The following is a 14,541-nucleotide window of genomic DNA, read 5'->3' as shown; positions in this document are numbered from 1 at the left end:
AACAGGAAGGGAGATGAGCCGCAAGCTTAAGTGAAGAAGAAGGAGACAGAAGGAGGTTCTTTCTTTTTTTTAATACTTTATTTACTGGATAGAGACAGAAAAATCAAGAGGGAAGGGGGAAGATAGGGAGAGATACCTGCAGCACTGTTCGCTATCAATGAAGCTCACCTCCTGTGGGTGGGGACCAGGGGGGCTTGAATCTGGGTCCTTGTGCACTGCAAGGTGTGTACTCAACTGAGTAAGCTACCACCTGGTCCCTAGGGAGGTACTTTCTAAACCAAGGCTATTCCGGTATCCACTCTAGGACTTGGACAGTGCTAGGTCCAAATGGCAGACATTATAGCATCTGTCCTCTACCAGCCCTGATCCTCAAAACACCTTTGCTTCCATTCAGAGCCACTGCCTGTAATTATGGCAGTGAAAATGCAGCCTATGCAATGAAGGACAACTCGGGGATTTGAAGTGACCATATGGAGGTCCCCCAGGGGCACGGAGTTAATCCATCTTCAAGCAGCAGTCAGGGCTAGCAAGACTCAAAGATCGGATGGGCAGCAAGAGCCATGGTAATGACCAGACAGACTTATGATAACAGTGGCCAATAAATCAGGCGGGGTTTGCAGTGAGAAGCAATGGGAAGGGACTGGCTGGTGGAAGAGGCAGAAGCTGCAAACATAGACATCATTACTGCTCCATCCCACCACCAGGAGTGGGAGGACATGGCCAGGTAGTGGAAGGCAACCAAAACATCAAGGGATCTGGGCACTGATTTTATGCCAACTAAATAAGTTTAAAATAAAAAAAAAGGAGTTGTCCTCTGGGCTGATGAAGCACTAGAGCAAAGACAGGGTCAGGGTGAAGGAGCCAACCAGAGCATAGGCAGGCTCTCAGGAAAATGTACGCCAGTAATGGAAATGGTTGGAAACTCAGACCTGGACCAGACAGGGAAGCAGTCAGCACTTGCACACCACCCCCACCCCAGTGCAAGCACAGAAGTGGGGGCTGGCCAGGGGTCAGCAAAACTGTCTCTCCCTCCCTCGCTTCCCCCAGTCTAGTGACACTAATTGGTCTGACGCCTCTGTTATTTTAGATACACAGCAGTCTGGATTGTCACAGTGCCACCTGAGAGTGAGCTGTGTGATTTATGTAAGGGGAAGGTGCCTCCCTGCACTGCTGGGCTGTTAAGTCCATTCATTCTCTAATCCCTGCCTCTAACAAGAGACACCTCATTCCCTAGCTCTTCCTTGGGTCCCCTTTCTAGCAGCAAACTGCAGCCTAAACAAACTCTTTTCTCTATTCTTTGAATAGAGCTTCCTCCCCTTCACCTCCAGTCCAAGCTGTTTCATCCAAGTCAGTCCCAGACCACAAAGCACAAGGACAAACAGTAGCTCCAGCACAGAGCCACACAGGCATTAAAAATATGTTTCTCTTTAATGATCCAAGATTCTGCAAGACACACTGATATACCCAGAATTGGGTGGAAACACAGCATCTCAGCACTGCTGCTGAAAACCTAGGTGGAGGGAGAAGGGCTTGATGCTGTCTAGAGACCCCGCAATGGCGGCAATTCCAACATCACTGAGAGCCTTGGCATCCTATCTCCATGGAAACCAGTCTGGTACTGGGATGGGGCCCTTGGGAGTCCATGTAAGTATCTGAGAGTATTTCCCATTTAAAAACAACCACAGGTACCCTCCCCCACCCAAAACTACTGCCCAGCTTACCCTCCTCCCCCTCTGCCAAAGAGGAAATGGAGTGACCACAAAAGGACAAATAAAAATGACTGTTAACTCCTACTGGAAAAGAAAAAACAAAGGAGGGTGGTGGTGGTGGTGGTGATAAGGGTAGCGAGGTGCTGTGGCAAACTGGTGCCACGACTGCCCAAGGCCAAGTATGACACGAGCCTAGAAGTACTCTGTTCCAGTGGGGTTCCTTTTGCTAGGACATAGAAAAAGTCAGGTTTTCAAGGCTGCTTCTCCCCCTTCTAGAGCTTTCCAAGGTTCAGATCAAAAGAATATGGGAGGCTCTGAAATCCCAAGATGCAGTCACATCCACTGCACCCTGATGTGGCTTCAGGGATGTCAGGCCCACACACCTCCCCTCCCGGCCTGCGGGACTGTCAGAGGTCTGGGCTGGCAAGAACTCCAGGGAGGATCAGGACAGGGTTAGTGGTGGAGACAAGATCTCCAACTTGGCATGAAAACAGAGCAAGATCAAAGGAACAAAACCTTGATTTGTACAGCAGCTGCTCCTGGCTAGCTCAGGACAGTGGGCCTCCACCCACTCAGGACTGGCCCAATAAAAAGATGGGCAAAGCAGAGGCATGGCCGCCCCCAGGGCAGTGCACGGAACTCAGAAAAGTGAGTCTACAGGATACAGGAGAGAACAACAGAACCCTAAGTCCTGCTGCTCTCTGACACCTCTACTGGCCCCACGTGCCCTGGACTGTGACCTCAAACTTGCTGCAGGAGTAGTGTCCTCCAGCCTGTGTCCTGGCAAGGAAGAGAGTTCCCAGCAGCTCTCCAGGGAGGAAAAGTCCAAAGGCATCCCAGAAAGAACATTTGTCTCTGACTGAGCTCTTCAGACGATATGGAAAGAAGACCAGTGGGTAAGCTCAGGTGGCCACACTCCCCAGCCCCTTTCCAAGAAGGCGAAGGATCCAGTGGTGGGGGCCCCAGACAGAACACCTTGACTAGGAACCACGGGGCATTCAGCAGGGTGGCATCCCCACACTTTCAGGCGCTGTGCGTCTGGATGAAGGACAGGACATCCTCCTTGGACAACTTGTCTGGGTTCTGGGGCTTCTGAGAGTCGTGCACACGAATGCCATCCCCCCACTCCCAGAAGAGCCGACCATAGTAGCAGATGCTGGGAAAGAAAAAGAGGGAGAAAAGATCAGAGGGCTCCAGTCAACGCCCATGTTCAGCAGGGAAGCAATTACAGAAGCCAGACCTTCTACCTTCTGCAACCCACAATGACCCTGGGTCCATGCTCCCAGAGGGATAGAGAATGGGAAAGCTATCAGGGGAGGGGGTGGGATATGGAGATTGGGTGGTGGGAATTGTGTGGAGTTGTACCCCTCCTACCCTATGGTTTTGTTAATTAATCCTTTCTTAAATAAATTAAAAAAAGAGAAAAAAAAAAAGAAAGTAAAAATAAAGATAACCACAAAGACAATGTTAATCTTGAGAAACAAAAATCATACCCAATAAAGAGATGTTCCTTTTTAAAAAAAAAAAAAGAAAGAAAAAGAAAAGGTCAGAGGGCTATACCAAGACACTAGCCCAGTCCTGGCAATACTGACTTAGAGATGGGTGTGTCCTTAAAACTATATGGAGGAGGGTGGGAAGAGCATGTCTAGCAACTATTCCAGTTGAGGGTCTTCACCCTCACAATGAAAGGGACCTTGTAGGCCCCAGCTCCTCCTCCCTGCCTTTCAGAACAAGTTTTTCTCAACAAACAGCTGTTGCTACAAATCACATCTGACTGGATTCCTGGTTTAGCTGCTCTAATAGAACCCATGTGGTGACAGAAACTGGTATCAAAGAGTACTGTTAGGGCATTAGGCATGTGAGGGCTACTGTCAAAACCTATGACCAGCAATCTGACCGATAGATAGTGGGTCCAGGTGAGGGGTAGCCAGGACTCTGATTCCTGGAAGCACTGTGGGCGCTCAGCATGTTCCCATCACCAGGCCAGTATTGGAGCATCATCCAAGTAGTGGCTGCTCCCTGAGCAGATGCCCTGTGGATGCACTTTGTACCCAGGACTCCCAACCATCACAGTGGGTCCTGGCATCACTCTTCTCCTCAGCTACTATGCAGGTTCAGCCACACCTGGGGAGTGGACATGGCGGGGGCTGCCATCTTCATCTAAGAGGGAAGAGGGATAGAGCCCAATCCACAACCAGGGGAGCCTGTGTGGACAGTGACTAGAGGCCAGCCTGGAGGATGGCTACTTACTGAAATGGGGCGATGGAGTCTGCAGGGAGGTTAAAAGTAGATGCCTTGGTCTTCTTATTGTAAAAGAACTTCCTCTTCACTCTTTTGCTGAATGCCATAGTCCATGGCTCTGATAGGAGGAAGAGGAGAAAACATCCAGAAAGAACACAAAACATCCATGAGTGATAGGTCAGGGCAACACAAGGATGAGCCTTCCTCTACTCCCATTCTTCTACTCCCCTCTCCCAAAAAGCTGGCAGAAAATAGCCTATGGGATGTGGCCTCCAAGCTCAAAGGGGCTCTGAGAGGATGACTAAGCTCATTACTTCTCAACATTCCCTCCCAGTCCTGCCAACTTGCAGTCAGAGCACTATTTCTGGGATTCTGGCAGAGTGCAGGACTATTAGCCAGAAGGCAGTGAGAAAGGGATTCTATAAAGAATGCAAGAGGCCTTTTTGAGAAGGCCCTTTCTCTTGCCATGAGGACACCATTCATGTACATACAGCTTGAATTCCCATCTCCTCAACCCCCAGGGCCCAGTGAAGAATAAAGCTCAGGGGACACAATCCCCCAAAACTTGCTAGCTCAACTCCCACTTTAACAGGGAGCCCTTAGCTCTGGTTCTGAGCCAACAGCCTTGGCTGGGGGAGGGGAGACAGGGATCAGTCCTTTACCCACCATTCACTGTCCTGACGATGTAGAGGCCAGTGGGCACAAAGTGCCGGTCGTCCCGCCCTGTGTAGCTCAGCCTCGGTGTCCCGCTGGAGCCCTTGATGATCTTCATTTCTAACCTGATTCCCCGAGTAGGTGCACAAACAGGAATTATGAGGGTGTGCATAGGATAGACAAAGCCCCAACATTACTCTGGCTAATATCACACCAAGCACAGCATCTTGAGTGAGTTTGCTCCAGGCCACACTGTAGTTAGTGCAGCGCTGGGCTAGAACTTAAGCTCTGAACTCCCAACCAAGCAACAGAAGCGAGGTGCGAGATGCTCCTGCTATACTGTTGCTGGTTTTGTATGTTTTGGGATAGGGGGAGGAGAAGGGACCAGTAAGGGTAAGGTAACATTTTAGACCAAAGGATGCCACAAGGTCTTCAGTCCACCACCACCTGTGGCCACTAAAGAGTTAACAAGAGCTCTGAGACCCAGGCCAGCTCCATGGCCACAGGGGGTACATACCCAGAATGAAACCCACAGATCTGAGTACCCACACTAAGAGGTGATGAAGCAACTATGCCCCCTCTCCCCCTCCAGGCGCATTCTCTCTGTCAGCACCAGGAGCTGAAATTTATAGTGTTTCAAGCAGCTTGCTGCTCTGCCCCTCACAGGGACAATAGTAGCTATTACAGCATCAATGAGCCCGTATTTCTGCCTGACAGGCTCCTGCCCTGCTCCCCTCTTGACAGGGTGCTGAATCAGCTCTCAGCCAGGGGGCTCTTGGCTGCAGCAGAGCCATGCTGAGACGGGTAGGGAAGGAGGGCAGGAGCTGCTTCCCCAGGCCAACTCCCACCCCACCTCCAACCCATCTCTACAGAAAACTAGAGAACAGTCCTGGACACTGTATCCCCCAACCTCTACTTCCAAATCCTAAACTATCCTGGCTCACTCACCTGACAAAGATCTTCTCCATCTCTTCCAACCTGTATACTTCCTTTACCCTGTGGGGGAGCAGGATAGAGAGGACAGGGGTTTCCTGAGGGGACATTCCTATTTAGGCAACAGCTCATAAGCAAGAGGCTCTGCCTAAGCCCATGAGTCACCCAGCCCACCAGGAGTGAGGATCCATAGCCAGTCACATTGCTGGATACAGAAACAGTTCCTGAGTTTCAAAGCTGCCGTTCCCCCCTTAGTCCTGCTTCAGGGCAGCTGTGGATGGAGTACAGCTGTGACTATGGAGGGTACAAGGAAAGTATGGCAGGCACCATCTCTGTCCACATCTCCACCTGGGTGATCACCACCAAAGGCCAGAACACCAAGAGCCAAGCTCTCATCAAGATCCATCTACATGGATTTCAGGTCTCCCTGTAGCAGAATTACTTCAATCAGGAGTTACTTCAAAACTCCCTTCAAATAACCTTGATGGGCCTATTTCCATATACGGTGAGGGAACCTCTGCCAGGATGCCACTCGGGAGGCCTTTCTACATGCCAGTGGAACTGCTATTGGATAAGGGCCCTAGAGACCCAACAACCTGACCACAAGCAATGGAGGCAGAGTCCCTGGACGTTGCCTCTCAGGACCTTTCAGGCTGAACATTTTAAAAGGCAGTGTCACTCTAGGTTGAGCATACATGTTAACAATGATCGAGGACCTCAGTTCAAGCCTCTGGCCCCCACCAGAAGGGGATAAGCTTCACTAATGGTGAAGCAGTGTTGCAAGTGTCTCTCTCACCCCCAATTTTTTTTTAATGCAGAAAGAAACTGCTGTTACATTTTCAGGAAGGGGGAAGGCACAGGGTTGGAATACAGCTTACCAGGTAGGACATCTGCCTTGCTATGTGTGTCTAGCCCAGATTCAGTCCCTGGTACACATGGAGTGTCATGGCCCCAGAGGAATCTCTGGTGTTGTGGTTTCTCTCCCTTTCTCTATCCTGTCTATCTAAATGAAAAAAGTTGGCTCAGACCAGTGGAATGATACATGTGCAAGGCCCCAACAATTAAAAAAAAATTCCACAAGGTGTTTATGGAATGCAATCTCATTAATGGGTATAAGTAACTAAATTTACATTAAACAGAAAAAAAAAAGTCCAAGAGATAGTTTATGCATATAGCCAGGTTTGAGTCCCAACTCCTTATGGGAGTGCCACAGCACCCAAGAAACTGTTAGTACTGTGGTGTCTCTCCCTCTCTGTCACTCTATCTGAATGAAAAAAGTCAGCTGGGGAGCACAAAATCATGTATATACAAGGCACCAGATACACACACACATACACAGAGAGAATTAATTTGATAAAGGATAAACACACACCTCAGCCTCTAGTTATATGAAGCCCCAAAGAGACTAACTTCGGCCTGAAAGTCTGTTCTCCACCTGTCTGCTTCCTGACCATGCTCTCATCTTCCTCTCTTCCCCCAAGGGCCCAGAATGTCCACACTACCTAATATGGCAACAAACAAACCCTGGCTTTTTGCCCAAGCAACAAGGGTTCCATTCCCTCAAGCCATTATTCTCTTTCATCTTCAAAACCCCCCTTCCCTCAGTACCCTTTACTTGCCTGGAAAAAAAAAAAAAATGAAAAGGCCAGGTGATGTGCTAATGACACACAAGTGTAAATGTGTGACTCACACTGTGTGTTAGCACTCTCAGAAGCATGTGCACCTTAAATGAGGACACCTGAACCCCTAGAAAATGCACCTCCTATGAAGGTTCACCCACTGTGACAGGCAGGACGGGGAGACATGCTGGGGCGAAGAACACATCTACCTAGCTAGCACTGCCAAACAAATCACTCCTGGAGAACAATCTGGTTGGTCCCCTCCACTGAGTCCTCCCAGCCCTCACAGGACAGGGAAGCAGGCATGATTCAGAAAGAAGCAATGGAGATGGGGCACTGGGAAGGACGAGACCATATGCTTACCTGATTGGATTCATGTCAGGCCGACTCGGCTTGGAAACAGCTTTCACAAATTTCTCAGCAAGCTGAATCCTACAATTCAGAGAGTCTCTCAGAGGTCAGCAAGAGGGACTCCACCAGCATTCCTGGACCCAGGGCATTTCCACAATACACATGGGAGAAGGCTCCTCAATCTCTAGCCCACCCTTCTCAACTGATGTCTTTGTGCATGCCTCTCCCTCTAGAGACTGACTTCTAACTTTGCTGTATCTTGACTGGTTTTCCTGCAGTGTACCCTCTCCTGTGTTCAGTCATCTCTATCAGAAGTTCAAGTATCACCCAAAACTACAGATAACTATGATACATCCATTCAGATGAGCTGATTAAGTGATGTCAGCATCACACCAACATGACTTTTTGGCCCACCACCACTATCCCTACCCCTCCCTTCCTTTTTTTTTTTAACAACTGAGTAAGCCTATCCATCCACCAAAAAAAGAAGAAAAAAAAAAAAAGGAAAGAAAGGGAAAAAAGTGCCTCTGTGGAAGCTGAGAGACCAAATGAATTGACTGAAAATGGGATGACGAATACATACAGCATGTCCTTCAGAGAATAGCCTCCCTCTCTTCACAAGGCCACCCTCCTACTCAACCTCGACATAAACATTACTCCTGATCTGAACAGCTGTGGCAAAATGAAGTGTGCCAGTATCTATGACAAAGGCCCAGCCCTAGCAAACCACCAAGTTTCAACACCAATTTCTTTTTTTATCTTTTTAAAATTTTTTTAAATATTTATTTATTTTCCCTATTTGTTGCCCTTGTTTTCATTGTTGTTGTAATTATTATTGTTGTTGTTGATGTCGTCGTTGTTAGATAGGACAGAGAGAAATGGAGAGAGGAGGGGAAGACAAGAGAGGGGGAGAGAAAGATAGACACCTGCAGACCTACTTCACCACCTGTGAAGCAACTCCCCTACAGGTGGGGAGCTGGGAGCTCGAACCGGGATCTTTACACTGGTCCTTGTGCTTTGCACCACATGCGCTTAACCCACTGCACTACCACCCGACTCCAACACCAATTTCTAACCTTGCCCTTGAACCCATCAGTGGATGTAAAAGGGATGCTCTAAATATATCCTCAATAAGAGAAAGCCTGAGTAAGGAACTAAGACCCCACCCCCCCCCACCCCTACCCCCAAAGTTGGTGCCATGGAGCTACCCTGCCCCCTTCCCCACCCCCAGGACCCAGGTCAGACCGTTGGTTAAAGTGCTGCTCCCGCACATCGTTGCCATTGAGCACGAGGACATCCAGGATATGGATCGCACTGATCTTCCGCTGGGCCTTCCCCTAGAAGAACAAGTACACTGCTAACCTTGCCAGCCATCTCCCTCAGGCCCACTCTGTCACTGTGGCATGTTGGCCTCCACTCTAACAGCCAGGGGAAGGGAAAAGGCACTAAACACAGGGCATTTCTCTGCTTCCCTCCCATCCCAGCTGATTCTCAGCACCAGACATACTGGGCCCAGACTTCTAAGCAGGTAGAGAGACCTCAAGCTGCTGTCATGGTGCTCCAACCAGGGTCTGGCTTTCCACCCTTTTCCAACAGTTTCCACTGATAATTTTAAATGTCACTCATATGGCTGTCATACCCAGAGATCATAGGAAATAACAAACTGTTTCTTCCTAAGTGATCCCTGTTCAAAAACCAAAAAGTACCAAGTCAGGCGACCAGAGTCCTAAATGCAGAGATGATCAAGATTTCCTCTTACATAGGTGCTGACTATGGTCCTTTATACATGAATAAACATGACACAGAGAAACTCCTTCAGGAGCAAGAATAAGTATAAAATCTTCCCTGACTCTTGGTTATATCAAGCACCGATACATTGTAACCCAGTGAATTTAGGGGAAAGGGCTAGGCTCAATAGTACCCCAGCCCTCTAGCTGGAAAGACCAGAACATGTGAGCAGAACAACCTCTGACCTCCCCTTTCAGCTCATGGACAATCTCCACAGACAGCAGAGTGTCCCGGGGTAGCTCTGTCTTCAGATCCAGCTTGACCCAGCGGTCTGACTGGCGGCCATCCCACGTGTAGATCTGGGACTTCTATGGGCAAAGAAACAGAGCCAGGTTAGGTAGGCATGGAGACTGGGCTTCTAGCTTCCAGTTACAAGCTGATGGGGCTTGCAAGTGTCAGAATAGAATGCCTAATAAAGATATACTTTAGTAATAATGTCACCCTCTACTGCTTCAGCAAAGAAGTGGAAATCTGGCTTAGTTCTATTGATACAGAACAGGCCCATGGCACCAGTAAAATGGAATGAGTAGTAGCCCTCGAGAAAGATCCAGCTTGGTGTATGCTTGAGGTAGGTTTGGAGAAGGGTTCATAGAACAGAAGAAAGTACAATAAGAGAAAAGGTAGTGTGGGAGGGCACAGAGAAGGCGATAAAACTATATAGACAGGAGTTGGGCTGTAGCGCAGCACGTTAAGTGCACAGTGGCACAAAGCGCAAGGACTAGAGTAAGGATGCCAGTTCGAGCCCCCGGCTCCCCACCTGCAGGGGAGTCCCTTCACAGGCGGTGAAGCAGGTCTGCAGGTGTCTATCTTTCTCTCCCCATCCCTGTCTTCCCATCCTCTCTCCATTTCTCTCTGTCCTATCCAACAATGATGCCAACAATAAGATCTACAACAATAAAACAAGGGCAACAAGAGGGAAAATAAGTATTAAAAAAAAACTTTAAAACCTATATAGACAAGTTAGATTAAAAAGAAAAAGGAAATGCAATCAGATGGTGGTGCACCTGGTTGAGTACACATGCTATAATGCACAAAACCTTAGATTCAAGTCCCCAGTTCCCACCTGCAGGGGGAAAGTTTCACGAGTCGTTAAGTCGTAGTACAATTGTGTCTCTGCCTCTCTCCCTCTCTGTCTCCCCTTCCCCTCCAAATTTCTGTCTCTATCCAATAAAGAAATAAATAATAATGAAGTCTTAAAAAAAATTTAAATAAAGGGATTCAGGAATTTTTTTTTTTTTGAAGTTATTATTGTTGTCGTCGTCGTTGGATAGGACAGAGAAAAATGGAGAGAGGAGGGGAAGACAGAGAGGGGAAGAGAAAACAGACACCTGCAGACCTGCTTCAACACTTGTGAAGGGACTCCCCTGCAGGTGGGGAGTCGGGGGCTCCAACCGCGATCCTTACGCCAGTCCTTGTGCATTGCGCCACCTAAGCTTAACCCACTGCACTACAGCCCCAGGAATGTTCAAAGAATGAGAGAAAGGAAGTCAGGCAGGCAGGCAGGAGGGAGGGAGGGAGGGAGGGAGGAAGGGAAAGAAGTAGGGGAAGAAGAAAGGGAGGAGAGAGGGAAGAAGGGGCAATGACTTTACTCTATTTCCCAAGATACAGAACTACCATGGTTTCCCCTTACTTCTACTACTTGACTCTAAGGGTGCCAGACTAAGGCAGGTGGTGTCCCTGCAAGACAAGGGATTGTATGGGTGGTAGGGGGTTGAGGTGAAGTACAAAGAAATGGTTGAATGGGCTCAAGCCAGGCTAGCCTGCTGACTATGCTACTAACCTAGAAATCTTCACACCAGAAGAGACCATATTTCTTTTTAACAATGTAGAGATAAATTAGCAAACACATGAATAAATGAAAGAATAAATAATAACACTTGGCTAACTCAGAAGAAATTAAATTTCATGAAATGCTTTCCCAAGGTCAAAGTCTCAGTTCACTGGTGCCAAGAAGACATACACCAAGTGTGGCAGGTGTCTCCAAATTCCCATAGACAGAAGGAAAAGTTCCACCATCCCAAGGTGAGTAGGAAGCCAACTTTAAACTTACCCCCAGGCCAATGAGAAATTTCTGCTCGCTGCCAGACACCATGCAACGATAGTCGAACACTGGGCGGATCTTCTCCAGAGTTTTGGAGGTAAGTAGCGTGGGCTTATAGCTGAAGATGTCAATATCAGTGCCCTGCAGCCCCGGGTCAGAGAAAACACGGCTGGTTTGGGGGAAGGGACAGGCACTCAGTATGGGTGCCTGTATGGGGATGGGAGCAGCTAGGAGCGGCAAGGGACAGGGAAACACTTGCTCTCTGAAACGTATTTCCCTAAGCCCCCTGCTCCTAAGCATACAGTAAATGGAATCTATTTCCTTACGCCGGTCCTTGTGCTTTGCACCACCTGCGCTTAACCCGCTGTGCTACCACTCGACTCCCAGGGATCTATTTCCATCTGCTGGGAGTATTCCTTTAGGACCTACTAGGAGAGGCCTGGAAAGCAAAGAACACCAAATCTCAAGTATCTTATCAGTTTACCAGAACTATAAGGAAATGTCACCAGAATATAAAAGCCACTCCTTTTGTAAAAATGAGGGGATGAGCTCGCCATCAGATGGTCTGAGACCTATTAAGTGATTGTCCTCTCCTTCAGGAAAAAAAAAACCTACATACTATTCTTCTTAGAGCTTTTTTTTCAGTCCCTGACCTCACAAAACTATGATATGGACCAGACTTTAACAGATCTCTAGAAAAGTTGGAAGTCAGGTAGTAGAAAAAGCAGGACAGAGATCCAAGAGTCATCCCACCAGAACCAGGATAGGAAACCCCCCTGGCAGCCATTCTCACCCTCTGTCTAGCTACCCTGCCTAAGGTCATTCCACACTTCCTATCTCTCAGAACCCTAACCTCACCAGGGCTTGATAGCCTGTACCACCTTTTGCTTAGAAAGAATGCTGAATATAACACATCTCAAGACATAAATCTTCAGGCAACCTCGCAGGCTCTCGGAGAAATCAATGCCCTATGCCAAAGGTTCCCACTTTTGGCAGCTTCAGTGATACTCTCTATATCCAGAGTTAGAGCTCTCTAACATTTTATTTTTACCAGATACCAAACTTACCTGGATTAGCTCAAAGAATTTAGATTTAGGGTCTGAGGAAGAAGGGGCAACTCGAGCCTGGTCCGGGATCTGGAACAAAACAGCAAAGAACTTTTCTAGATGCAAACCAAGAATACAGATAGAAAGAATGGCCTTTGACTAAGGCTCTGTGTGAGTATGAGGGTGAGAGGACAGAACAGGGAAGAGGAAATGCCACACAGCAAGGAAGCTTAGAGAAGAGGGTGAAGGTCGGCAATGTAGTCACTGTCCCCTTTCAGGTCCTCCAGTAGTATACCAGAAGCTATTTCTTTTTCTCTGGGGCTCCTTCTCCAATACTGCTACACAGGGCCACCAACAGTGATGTGAGACCTGTTCACAAACTGTCCTTCCTACCCCAAATACAGGGTCAAAGTGTTAATGAAAGTCAAGCGGGTAATTTCCATAGAGGATGGAGGGGGGTGTGGTGATAGGGTTGGGAGTGTATTCCATTCTCCTCTGTAGTTCCCCTTCCCTGCAGCAACACAGGTTGAGATGATACTCACCCCCCAAAGTCGGAGGCACTCTTTCCGGATCTCTGCCTGCCGAGGCTCACTTAGGGTTCTGAGGAAAGAAAGCCATGAAGAGATTAAAACTCCAAGAGATACAAGGAGTGTGCTTTCTGTGTACCTCTCAGAAGCACATAGAAAGTAAATTGGGGGGGGGCAGTAAATCTGAATGTGAAGTAAAGTGGGGGTACACCTCATTAAGTACACAAGCAACCATGCACAAGGACCTGGTTCAAGCCCCCACTCCCCACCTGCAGAGGGAAGCTTCACAAGTGGTGAAGCAATTACTGCAGGTGTCTTTCTCCCTTTCCCTCTCAATTTCTCTGTCTGATCAAATAAGGAAAAAGAAAGAAAAAGTAAATTTGAAGGAATATGTGTGTATGCACATAAATGCCATACTATTACTAGTCCAGAGTTCTTGTAACACTTGCAGGGCGCTCTCTACCTTTTGAAAGATGAGAATTCAGATGTACAAAAAATGGGATTACCACACCATCCCTTCTCAATAGGAAGTTTGGATGCTGCCCTTCCTGGCCACCCTGGATGTCAAGATTTCCCACATGCCCTTCTTCTAATTACCCACTGGCATGTTTTGGCTCCTCCTCTGCCAACACATACTAAGTCCATCCTTACAGATGTTACTATGCCTCAGAAAGCTGGTTTGCTTATGCCACCTCCAGTCAAAGATTTTTCTTGACCTGTTCTAGTTCATATCTCTTAATCATTTTTCACCCTCTGTGTCCCCTATTATTTCTCCTACTTGTACTGTTACCTCTTTACCCCATGGCAATAACTTTACTCTCATCTGCTCAAAGACAACATAAGGTCTTTGGGGCAAGGTTCACGCCATATGCATCTCTGGCATGCTTCACAGACCACAGCTGAGTAAAAGGTAAGAGTAGGTATTTCTGGGCTGGGAAGGTGGCTCAGTAGGTAGTGCACATGCCTGCAATGTGTGGGGCCCTGGGTTTGATCCTCAGCACCACCCAGGGCCCAAACAATACTCCTGTCTCTTTTTTATAAAATAATTAAGTGAATCTTTTAAGAAAAAAAGAGGGAAGAAAGAAAAAGAATAGGTGTTTTTAACTGTCTACTGACATGAAATAGTTTAGGAAGAGGAGCAAAGTAAAGATTTTTCCCTTGATATAGTTGAACTTTGGAAAGTGAACAATACTCACGTGTCTTGAACAAAGGCATGGATTTTGGCCAGAGCTTTAATCTGAAGACTACAGTGGCTAGAAGGATTGGGGGGAAAAAAAGATTTGATCTCTGAGGATTACTAAAAAAGAAAGTCAAATATCAGAACAATGGTATTTAGTTATACCAGAGGCCATGTTTATTTGGGGGAAGCACTTGGATTTCAGAGGGAACCCCCTTCAACAATGCCCCAACATATACTTTACTTACCTGCTACAGGCTAAGAAGTGCAAGCCAGAAAAGTGTGCTACTTTGCCATGGACATGACCCAGGATCAACCCTAGTTCTCATCACATTAAAGCAAGCTTCAGCCCTGTAGTCTCTTTCATTCACTCTTTTCATCTCTCTGACTCTATCTAAAAATAAATAATTAAAAAAAAACCCCACAGATCTAAGCTTAGAGAACCCTAAGCAGAA

General features: G+C 47.5%; 1 protein-coding gene across 3 annotated transcripts in view; it reads right to left on the bottom strand.

Annotated features, from left to right (window-relative positions):
• Positions 1-1,409: 1,409 nt before the first annotated feature.
• Positions 1,410-14,541, bottom strand: part of CMTR1 (cap methyltransferase 1) — a 72,443-nt gene continuing 59,311 nt past the window's right edge. For all 3 annotated transcript variants that reach the window (XM_016185882.2, XM_060189722.1, XM_060189723.1), the window contains 11 exons: positions 14,106-14,162; positions 12,925-12,982; positions 12,404-12,472; positions 11,346-11,477; positions 9,481-9,603; positions 8,753-8,844; positions 7,520-7,588; positions 5,553-5,600; positions 4,617-4,729; positions 3,960-4,068; positions 1,410-2,865 (listed from right to left, as the gene is read on the bottom strand). In XM_016185882.2, the coding sequence (XP_016041368.1) occupies positions 2,733-2,865; positions 3,960-4,068; positions 4,617-4,729; positions 5,553-5,600; positions 7,520-7,588; positions 8,753-8,844; positions 9,481-9,603; positions 11,346-11,477; positions 12,404-12,472; positions 12,925-12,982; positions 14,106-14,162 (1,003 nt within the window). In that variant the 3' untranslated portion in view covers positions 1,410-2,732. The remainder of the gene's footprint in view (positions 2,866-3,959; positions 4,069-4,616; positions 4,730-5,552; positions 5,601-7,519; positions 7,589-8,752; positions 8,845-9,480; positions 9,604-11,345; positions 11,478-12,403; positions 12,473-12,924; positions 12,983-14,105; positions 14,163-14,541) is intronic.

Source organism: Erinaceus europaeus, chromosome 4, assembly GCF_950295315.1.
Source record: "Erinaceus europaeus chromosome 4, mEriEur2.1, whole genome shotgun sequence".
Lineage (NCBI taxonomy): Eukaryota > Metazoa > Chordata > Mammalia > Eulipotyphla > Erinaceidae > Erinaceus > Erinaceus europaeus.
This window is presented reverse-complemented; position numbering and strand designations above follow the sequence as displayed.